General features: G+C 36.3%; 1 protein-coding gene across 1 annotated transcript in view; it reads right to left on the bottom strand.

Moving 5' to 3' along the window:
- The window catches only part of LOC124164280 (potassium voltage-gated channel subfamily H member 4), a 561,414-nt gene that overhangs the window by 185,598 nt on the left and 363,737 nt on the right, over window positions 1-12,079 (bottom strand). Inside the window, exon 4 of the mRNA XM_046541531.1 lies at window positions 171-311. Within this exon, the coding sequence (XP_046397487.1) occupies window positions 171-311 (141 nt within the window). The remainder of the gene's footprint in view (window positions 1-170; window positions 312-12,079) is intronic.

Here is a 12,079-nt window from a genome sequence, read left to right as displayed (position 1 = left end):
CTAGGAATAATATACCTGTAGAAGGAAAAAAGCTTAACTTCCAACGATAGCGATTGTGGCGCCACTCAAAAGAAATTTCCGACACATATGTAGGAGAATTCTTTTTAGCCGTCGTACCAACATGCAAAATACTTATTGACGAAGTGGGTGTTCGAATTGGCTCCACTCACCGCTGCTCGGAAACTCACATATCTGCTGCAGTTCGGCCATCTTGGTGTGCGTGATGTCCTTGTGCGAGGCCAGAAAGAGAACCACTTCCCTCTTCTCGTTCTTGATCGGAACGATGTCCAGGAGACACCAAAATGGAGTGCCTGCAATCATAAATGAAGGGAGGCAGGATTTACTCTTCAATGCTAATGTACCCACAGCCAGTGACAGTGTAATTGAGATAAACGGATGGAACGAATTGCTTAGGAGGGAGGAAGAGGTAAGAGAACTTTGTCAAACATTCAGGTTTGCAATTGCGACGTCGGAACAAGATCAATGAATAACATAGAAGAGAAAAAGCTCATTGTCTAAGGATAGCGATTGTGGCGCCAATCCAAAGAGCTTTCCAACTGTAAGGAAAAATTATATTGAGCCATCGCACCTCCATGCAAAAAACTCTATTGATGAGGTGGGTGTTAAACGCCTTTAAGGATTGGAAAAGTAGCCCCACAAATTATTCTCTCAACGAAGTTTTCAAACTTACAAGAAATGAAACAGTAAAACATGGTAGCAAATCAAAAATTGACAATTTCAGGAACAAGATATCAAAAATAAAACACTTCGGAATAAATTAATTGAGTGACTGGTACATAGTATTCAACCGTTTTGATTATGATTTAAATAATGATGAAATCACTTTCATTACCAATTTTTGATAAAACACGGAGAGACTTAATGTAATTGTAGTTGTAACGTTGCAAAGTGCGATTGGCACAAAAACCAAGTCCAGAATCCAGAAGCAACAAAGCTATTTTTTATCAATAGTTGTGGAAAACTGTATTCGTTTTAATTTTGTTCTGCATTTCAATATCACTGCCTATATTCTATAAGTGTACCCTCTGTATTTAAGTATACCTGCCTGCGTTCTATTAATGAGAGTATTTTTTTATTGTGACGCAGGAAACTTTGATTAATATTTTTATGTGTTCACTTTTCAAGGGCATAATTGGGAGGCACGTGTCTTCCTCCTTTCTCCCTTGCGCTTAGAGAGAGGGAGAGAGAAGTAGATGAGGAAAGAGAGAGAGAGAGCTTCCACATCTTTTACGCGGAAATGCTGCTTGGCTACGGATAGGACTTGGATGATATGGCCAGTTTGAGTGTCCCGCTATTCCGCCTGCCAGCCAGTCCCTCGGCAGGGTCGCCTTTACTTCAGGTGGCGTTGGCAGGCCCCGCCGTGTGAAAGCTGAGGCGTAGGGAGCGGGCTATCGTAGCAGAGCAGTAGCAAAGCGCGTGCGCTTTGGTAACCTGCCCAGGACCGCGTTGACGCCAGGACGTGCGCCATTGTTCGCTCTCTCTTGCATTTTTACCTTCCAAGGGAACAGTCATATCTTTAAAACCCTCTGGTGTGGTGTACAGAGGCATTATTCAGATGTTCACCAACATTGTCTCTCGATTTTGTATACCTGTTACTCTGTTTCTTTTTAAGGTATCTGGTTTGTTGTATGATAAAATGTGCTTGCCGGCTTAGGGAGGTTGTTGAGGATGTTTTCCGCATGTGTAACTAAAACTTTTTTCAGATTATTTAATTAATTTAATTTTTTCCTTTAGTCGGGTTCATTTAATCACAGTTTCTTTCGAAATTTGTCAAGGTTAAGTTAAAGGGGCGGGCGCGTGTGATTGAGTTAGTGAGTGAGTGTCCAGGTTAATCTGTTGAGTCGAACACTAATTTATTAGGCAGTTCGTATTATCTTATTATTTCGGACGCACCAATGTTTATTGTTTTATCAAGAGGGAACGATTTCTTTGCTATTTTTTGTTTTGCTTCATTTTTCATACATTGTTGTTTTTCATATGTCAATTGTTTGAGAGGGTTTCAATCCCAACTAAATTATATTAAATATTTATACCAAAGGGTCTAGCAGGTGAAGATGGAGAATAGTGCCCCCCGATATTTTGAGAAATAAAAAATATACACTTCAAGTGCATCCACAATTATGTGTTTTCCCAAAGTTTCAGACCTCAACAATGAAAAATAACTCCAGGAAAAATTGAAACACGATTTTTAGTTTTTTAACCATATCTCCAGTTTTTATTTGTATAAAATCGTTATCTTGATTTTAAAATGTAAATACAATTACGTTCTACCATCCTGATTTTTAAAAAAAATTTTAACTCGAAAACTCAACTTTTACATAAGTTTCAAATTTTCAAAATTAAATTTAAAAATTTAGGAAACAATAGACACGCCGAAAAAAATATATACTGTTACCCCTACCCTGAAGTATAATATTAATATTTTCAGATTTTTAAAATTGGTGGAACAGGGTCAAAAACACGAATAACTGCTTTGCGCCATTTGCATCTATGTATTCCAAGAGGATATTTGATTTGATTGTTGAGAGCAACTATTGTTGATCTGTTTCTAATATTATTGATTAAGAATAAACATTAGCATAAACAATCCCTATCGCACATAGTTTAATCGGAATTGTTGTTCATAACCATACTGTTAAGCTTTAATTTCCTATTTGATGTGTGAAAATGGCAGAAGCGGTGATAATTGAATTGTCAATTCGAATATACATAAAGGCCGTTATACACGGTGCAAATCATTCCGCAGGTTAGCATTGAAAAAATTTGTTGAAATTGCTAGAATCCGAGCCTACAATTAGAGCGGGGGCTATTTTCCCCCCTGGCAGCAGTGCATGCTCTCGTGCGTAATAACAATTCACTCCTTTATTCGACGCAATTTTGACTGCGCCTTCGCATATAGGTAATATTGCGCAATGATGCGTCCCGAGTAAAACGGCCAATGTCACACTAGTACAGAATTTACGGTACAAAATATCATTAGCCAAGACCTCGTCATTAATTTCCTTAGAAATTCCTTCGTAAAATAAGTTGTGTCAAGCAGCTTTTTATGTCCGATTATTTCCTTGCAGTGAATGCCACGCCTTACACAGTTGTATCCATATTTTGTCTCCTTGTAGACATTGTAGACATATTGGCATTAATGATGATTACTCTACTGATGAAGTTAAAAACGGTCTATATTTGAAAAACTGAGAAATAGAATGGGTATGCAATTTAGAAATGTATTCACATGTTACAGTAGTTAAGTCTTATAATATACAATAATTTTAAACAATAGAATAATTTTAAACAATAGAATAATTTTAAACTATAGAATGGGTATATATCACCATAATAGGAAAGAACAAGTTTTCAATCGAGAAAACTCTAAATGTGTTGTTACTATAAAAGTTTCATTAAACTATCGTTAGCATTACATTCTCTAACCCTGTCAGTTATTTACAATAGGAAATCATTATTCTTCGCATTCGTCAACTTGGAAACGGAACCCTCTATAACTCAACTTCGTGTGGCATAGGGCAGCAGCCTGGTTCCTTTGGAACACAATAATTGCTCAAATGCTACCAATGCTCCTTTTGAATGTGTTGTGTCTGGTTCCTTTTCCATCTCAGCGAATACCAGGTGTCAGCGGACGAGATCCTTCGACTGTCCCACTTATTTCCACTGAATAGAGTGTTTGCATGGGTGAGGAATAAGCATGAAACCCTTTCCATTTAGTGCATACATGTTTGAAGTTCTCATATGTTTAATGAAAATTCCATGTGTTTTGTTATTAATTTATTATTTAAGTTTTAATAACCTTTGTTTTAGCATCGAAATTCTGGAGGGTAAAACGACCTGTAATTGGCTATTCGTTACGTGACGTCATCTCCCATATTATAGTTGCAAGCAGACGGGAGCATTGACGAATAACTTATATTTCACGTATTTCACGCGATATTTCTTCATTTTTCTGCAAGTAAATTTGCAAAATGGAACCTGGTTTCGTTAAAGCTTCTTCAAATAACCTCACAGACGTTGACTCCTTCGTGATCGGTGTATACCTAGGCAGTGGCGGATACAGAAAAAACTCAAGGGGGGGGCGCAACATATTTTGAGTTGTCTTTACTTTTATCGTAATAAAATATGACCAAGTCATAGGCAAAGTATATGAAAATTTTATTTAAAGTGATTGTAAACATGTAAATGACAATGCCATCTTATGATATAAAACAGCTACAATTGTGGTTTTGCAATGTTCGGCAATACAGGCGGACCCGCAAGGGGGGGGGCGCGCGCCCCCTGCGCCCCCCATCTGTATCCGCCACTGTACCTAGGGCCTATCTTCGTTTTTGTAAGGTCTGTAACTTCATTTTCTCCCGAGTTGGGAGAAAATAGACTCATGAAGCGTTTCATCCAACAATTAAGTCTCTAACTCGATTGCATATAGACGATGAAGTAAAGAGTGAAGTGAGTTGTGAATGTAACATCTTCGAGGAATTTATTTCTTCCATGCTGGTTCAACCAACCGTATGCATTGCGATCAAAGGTATCTGACTATTGCGAAGGGGATGTTTCATATTTGGACTAGTTGTGCTTTAGGGATACATCGAACGCGTATTAATTTGCATTCGTTTGTTCGCTTCTAAGTTCTGTTTGATTTTATTACGTATTAAACCTATTGCCAATTCATTTTGAGATTTAGTCAGTGTTTACATTTCACGCATATTCGTTGCGCTTTTGTTCGTTATTGTTTTGGTCATATTTTGGTTACGGTAGGAGTGATAGTGAAATTCTAAGTTTTTTGATGTTACAATAACTGGTTTAGTAGGTAATTTGTTTCAGACTATTCATTTAATTGTCTTCGCAATGTTAACGTGAAATAACGTAAACTGATTCTAAGTTGTTAGTGATGTGTGGGAAGTGAGATGTGAAGAATCCTTACGAATTTCAAGGAGTGCAAATTCTTTTAGTGTGGTGTGCAGAGTGATTGGAAAACCGATAATTATGCTTTATTAGTGTTACATAATAGCGTTTTATATTTATTGTGAGCCAAGTTCTTCATTGAAACAGTTGATTCGGCATATACTGATTATAAGTATTAAAAAGACAGCTCGTGAAATGTGTGCGTGGTAGTGCTATTTGTGATATGATGAGCAATAAATAAGTACAAGTAAGGGTAATTTTGCATAGTTTTTTATTCATTAACACCTCTAGTAAACTATTTTTCCCTATGTTTCCGCACTTTTATGCTGTCAATATTTGAAAATTTAAATGTAGGGAGGCAGGTTGTTGTGTTTCCTCAACTATAACATTTTAGGAGTAAACATATGTTACTAATTGCTCGCATGTAGGTATTTGCAATGCATCAAATTTGTACCATTTATACATTTACCGTAACGTTATTTTCTTTACGATTCTTTACTGCATTGTAAATTCTTTAAATTTTCCTTTTCCACTCCAGCATTGTTTATATCTGCTTTTCGAGTATAAATGCTTAAAATACTGACGTTACCAATTATGTTTTTCCATAGTCATCAAGCATACATAATGAAAGTAAGCATCCGAAGTGAAAAAATATGCAATGTATATCATCAATGAATACACGGCCGTTTGTATACAAGAATAACTGCATCTCAAACATACATATGCTTCAGTATTACGCATTAGTCTCTCCTTTCTGAATGGAATAATAAACTCTTTTGTGTGTAATAATGGCATCGACTTAAGATCCCTCCGGGCTGCCAATAACCATTTCCGTCGTAGTTCAGGCTTATCGGGAACATCCACAAAAATCTTGTTCGGTGTAGAAACACGGGTGCTCCCACGTATCGGAACAAAACAATATTCATTCCGGAATTTTGTCCCACAAGCCATTAATCTATCTCCGCTCATGGCTACGAACTTAAAGAATTGTTGTACGAAATATACCACTAATTTATAGTAGGACAGATGGTTTATTCCGTCAGATTCACCTCAGTGTTCGTAAACAACAATAAACAAGGTTTCCATCAATCGCAGATGATCGGAGGAACTGCAGTCAGTTGAGTATGGGGATTGACGTCACAAGCCGTCTGGCATGGCGGCGTAGTGTTTTAAGCGCAACATTGATTTTGGAATGTTTATTTGTTAATAACAAATTCGCCCATGGTCGAACGACTGTAGGAGTTGGAATTTTGCTTAATTAAACCAAACTGATATTTTTAACAGGCCTCACCAAAAACGTGCAAATACTCTATTGGACTAACCCTTAATATGTAGGGGAGACCGGGGCACGTTGACCCGATTTTTTTATTTTTAAATATTATTTATTTATATGTGTTTAACTTTATGAAATTATTGCTAAATTGTAGAACAGTCTTTCTGAATCTGGATGACAATAATTAAACTTGAATGTATGAGCTATAAATTTTAAAAAATAAATAAATACTGGGCATATGACAGGCGGGAAAATCTGCCCCTACATTGGGGTAAGTTGGCCCAGCGGCTGGGGCACGTTGGCCCATGTATTTTTTGGTAAGGTAAACTAGTATGATTTTAGGAAATCAAAATAAAACTTATAGTTATCTAAAAATATATTTCAATATATGTAATCATTTTACTAAAACAACCGGAAAGCTTTAAATATTAGGATTTATAGCGTGTTAATAAAAACCAGTTAACTTTTGTGACAGTCCAGATACAAAGGATCAGCACAGTTATTTCACTTGTAAAATAGTACACGGATTTCATTGGTCACACATGTCTGATGAGCCCAACGCTTGCAGTTTAAGCACTGAATACATTGCGCTCCAGGCTGACCGTCGAAAATGGCAAACCTCAGGCACAGTGAATCTTCATCTTCCTATATCGGACGCGCGTATTTTATTTTTTTTTTAGCTCCAATTGATATGCGTTACATTGTAATACTATGTTACGTTCAAATTGATGTCTGTTTTCACCTTTGCGCTTATATTTTAGTAGCTTCTGTGAATTTAATTTGAGACTTTGTGTCTAATCAGTTTAGACGCAACCCAACGCTCCAAAAGACAGAAATGTAACGGAAAATAATCCATGTAAGTGGGGAAGGGGTAATCGAGCTCAATTTAAATTGTAATCCAAGTCTTCCTACTGAAGAGGCAATAAAATGCGTAAGTTCACTCGACTTTTTTTCATTCTTCTCGGAGAATGAGCAACGTATGACATGCTAATGTCAGGCAATATGACATGTAATGCTAATGTCATGCTACGATAAATACCCTAATAAACGTATGTGTTGGTCCAAAAATGTAACAAAACTTAACAAAAGGTACATGCCCACACTCTTGTAGGCAAGCATGCACTGCAACCGATTTGAAGCAATATTAAGTCATTTACACCTGAATGACAGCTCATTTAATGATGGAAGTGACCGTCTTTTCAAAAGTGGGCCATTTTTGACGAAGGAGTGCATGTGACGGGGCATGTTGCCCGGGTGGCCAACGTGCCTCGTCGTCGCTGGGCCAACCTGCCCCATCGCCATGTTTACGATAAATTCTATTCGTTACAGAACTCACTGAGGCAATTTAGATTGTATGCCACACAGAAATTATCCTTAAACTATGACCTTTAATTTTAGTATTCAACTATTGGGACCAAATTGAGCTTAACTTAAATAATACACATTTAACCTGGGAGTAGAATTTTACTGAAACACGCGCAAATACAATTAATTACTACAACTTGCCAAAAACTGCTCCGCCAGTCATAATGGTCTTGTGGAGAAAGGGGAAGTGTGCTACCAACATTCTGATAGATTCCTAGAACGATTCAGTGTTTATTGTATGAATTAGGTCTACTGGGCCATCCTGCCCCTATGGCCAACGTGCCCCGGTCTCCCCTACACTCATATAGAATTTTATATTCAGCGGAACATTCACGGAAACCAGACTCTCATTTAGCTAGTTGTGGCATTTTTTTAGTGTTCCCCCCCCCAAAAATTTCTGGTACCCCTCCCCCCCAGAAATTCTTCGAACTTCCTCGAACTTCCTCCGAACTTATCCGCAGAACTTAGCGCGAAAAATGGAAAATCCTGTCTCTGAAAACCCTGCCTCTGGAAACTCAGCCTCTGGAAACAGCCTCTGAAACAGCCTCCGAAACAGCCTCCGAACCAGCCCCGAACCAGCCTACCTGCAATGCAAGACTTATATAGGACTACTGCGGAGAAATACTTCTCCTTGGCAAGCAAGGGGAAATCGGTGCTAAGGCCTTAGTATTGCACTTGGAGTGAGAAGTTTTACCATTGTCCTATCACAACTCTCTCTCCCTCCAACACCTCACCCCAGTATCTCCTTCCCCTCCATGTGTTCCAATGAACTATCCCTCTGATTCCTCTGATGTCTCCAACCCAGAAGTTGAGGGGAAAATTCTGGGTGCAGTGCTGTTGTCTCAAAACCAGGGGAAGGCTGATTTTGTGGAGCGGCCGTCCTAAGCAGAGTGGCGCCGTAGTTGAATTCGCCTGCCTACCCCTCCACTCCCTGGAAGAATCCCTCCCCTCAAAATACTGCTTGTCCTGAAATGGGGAGCTCCCTTTCTGGTCGTGACCTGCTGGGAGTCACATGTCTTGTGAGCCATGGCATATTTAGAGCAATTTTCTGCTGGTAATGTTTCCTTTGGGATCATGAATTTACTATCATTGTTTTCTGTAATACTTCTGATTTTTTGAATACTCTACTTTGAATAGATATCGTACGGTAATAACTCGTAAATTATTTTTGGCTACCTTTTTCTTGTGAGCTGTTTTTCTTGTTTGTGGAGTCTTACCCTGATCCAGCATGTGACCGACGGTTGGAGTATTTCCCTTGTCTGGACTTACGTGAAAAATCAACCAGATTTTACGACGTAACGTCACATAGTTATCCGACTATTTTTCTCTCTCTGTGCTGTACCTGACTCGTCTGTATTGTTTCACATTCACCGATTAAAATTAGGCATTAGAGAATGCCTATTGCTGGCATCAACAATGATTGAGTGTCATCGCTTCGTCGAAAACTAGTCCCCGAAAATACAGTCATATTCTCTTATTACTAGGAAATTGGCTCAAATGCTGTGGGTAACTTCATGGTTAATTAGAGTTAGGCTATATGCATTCATTTTCGGCAGACGTTGTATTTCTCGAAGCTTGAAGACTAACATAATCTTACGTCAGGCGCAATATTGGAATTGTTGAGTTCAGGCGCAATGTGCCTAACAGGAACAGATGTAAAATAACATAATTAACTCTTATCACGGTTATGTAGTACACCTTTGAACTTTAAAGCACCATTATTAGTGTAGTCTAACACATAAATGATATCTTATTTACTATGTATGTACCTCTATACACACCGTCATTCTGCCCCATTCCAGCAAGTTTCAAGTCGACGGAATTATAAGTTCTAAAATATCGTGATATTTTATATGGACGACATCAACCGGTGGAAAACCCGAGAAACTTTTCTGCAACCAAAAAGGTAGTTTTCACTTATGTAGATTATGAAAAAGCTTTATACAATGTCAATTGTTTAAAGCTTTTTGATAATTCAATTCAATCAAATAATAATAAGCCTAAATTACTACATATACTGCAGGAAATTGGTATTTTTGTGTGTCTTCTGAAAAAGTTATCTATAGCAGAGGAATATCCAAGAGAAATTTTATAATTATATTGTAAACCAGGGTAATGTAGAATAGGGTATTCTACTATTTGTACCCACCAGACTCCCAACAATTACTTCTCATATTAAATGTTTGGGCGTGGAAACCTTAATTCTCAACGGATCTTGATCAGACACGTTTTAAAACGTCCAAAAAATTATAAAAATATTGATGTAGAGTTCAAGTTCAATAAAATTACAAGTTTTTAAAATATCCTACGATTTGTTTCATCCAAACTCCCAAGAATTGATTCACAAATCCAACATTGGGGCGTGGAAACCGTTGATCTCAACGGGAAAAAATCAGACACGTTTTTAAACGATCAGAAACATTCTACGAATAATGATGGATAAATTTAATTCGACAGAATCATAAGTATCTAAAAAATCTTACAAATTGTGCCTGACAAGATAGAATCAAGATAGAATCGATAGTCAAATTTAAAAAAAATTGGCATGGAACCAATAATTCACAACGGAATTATATCAGACACGTTTTAAAACACACAAAAATTATGCAAATAACGATATAGAGTTTCAGTTCAACGGAGCTTTTAAAATATCGTACGAATTCATCATGACACATTCTTAAGAAACGAACCTCAAATTCAACATTTGGGCGTGGAAACCGAAATTCTCAACGAATTATTATCAGAGCGTTGTAAGTTGTTCAGAGAATCAAACAAATATATGATATAAAGTTTCAAGTCGACGGAATTATAAGTTCTAAAATATCGTGATATTTGTGCCTGCCACAAACCCAAGAATCAATTCTCAAAATCAACAATTGGACGTTGAAACCAAAATTCTCAAAATATTTTGATAATACACGTTTTAATGCCTTCAGAAGAATTATGCAATGAAGACGAATAGTTTCAATTTGACAGAATTACAGGTTTCAATAATATTCTAACATTTGTACCTGCCACACTACCAACAATCACTTCTCAAATTATAAGTTTAGGGGTGGAAACCCTAATTTACAACGGATTTTCATCAGACATGTTTTAAATGTTCATAAAAAAAAGAAAAAAAATTAGGATGTACAATTTCAATTGACCAAAATTACAAGCACTTAAAATATCATGTGAATTGTGGCTGTCACAGTCCCAAAGATCCATTCTAAAACTCAACATTTGGACGTGGAATCCGTAATTCTCAAAGAATTTTGATCAGAGAAGTTGTAAAATGTACAGAAATATTTAAAAAAATATTATGCCGAATTTCAATTCAAAAGAATGATAAGTACCTTAAATATCTTACGATTTATAGCTGTCAAAGTCCCAAGGATCGATAGTCAAATGAAACATTTGGAATCCGCAATTCTGAACGGATTTTGATCAGAGACGTTTTAAAATGTCTAGAAAAAATAAAAATGTAGTATTTGAATTCATCAGGATTACAAGTACATCAAATATCTTACGTTTTGTGGATGTAACAGCCCCTAGAATGGATTCTCAAATTCATCGTTTGGACGTGGAACCGTAATTTTCAACCAATATTGATCAGATAAGTTTTAAAATGTTCAGAAAATCAAAACAAATTATGATGTAGAATTTCAAATTCAGCATAGTGACAAGTGGGCACTTAAAATATCTTACGACTTGTGGTAGTCACAGTCCCAAGGTTCGGTTTTCATATTCAAACTTTGGACGTGAAATCCGTAATTGCGAACGGATTTTGATAAGAAAAGATGAAAAATGTTCAGAAAAATTAAACAAAATTATTAGCAATAATATCAGTTCAATGAAATCAAAAGTATTTAAAATATTTTATGACTTGTTATCACAGTCCCAAGAATCAATTCTCTAATATGTATTTTTTTGACGTGGAATCAGTAATTCTCAACGGATTTTGATCAGACATGTTTTAAAATGTTCAGAAAATGAAAAAAAGATGAATAAATTTAATTCAACAGAGTAAAAAGGTCTTAAAATATTTTATCACATTCCTAAGAATCGATTCTGAAATTCAATATTTGGGCGTTGAATACGTAAATCTCAACGGATTTTCATCATATACGTTTTAAATGTTCAGAGAAATTACAAAAAAAATGTGATGTAGAATTTCAATTTAAGTTCTTAAAATATCTTTTTATTTGTGGTTGTCACAGTGCCACTAATCGATTCTCAAATAAATTGTTTTGACGTGGAATCCGATTTCTCAACGGATTTTGATTAGACATGTTTTAAAATGTTCAAAAATAAAACAAAATAATGAAGTAGAATTTCAATTCAACAGAGTAAAAAAGTCTTAAAATATTTTATGATTTGTGGCTGTAACAGTATCGATTCTGAAATTCATTATTTGGACGTGGAAAGCGTAATCTCATTGGATTTTTTAACAGATACATTTTAAAGAATTTCAAAAAAATTAAACAAAATAATGATATTTAATTTTAATTCAATAGAAATACAAGCACTGAA

Source organism: Ischnura elegans, chromosome 8, assembly GCF_921293095.1.
Source record: "Ischnura elegans chromosome 8, ioIscEleg1.1, whole genome shotgun sequence".
NCBI lineage: Eukaryota > Metazoa > Arthropoda > Insecta > Odonata > Coenagrionidae > Ischnura > Ischnura elegans.
This window is presented reverse-complemented; position numbering and strand designations above follow the sequence as displayed.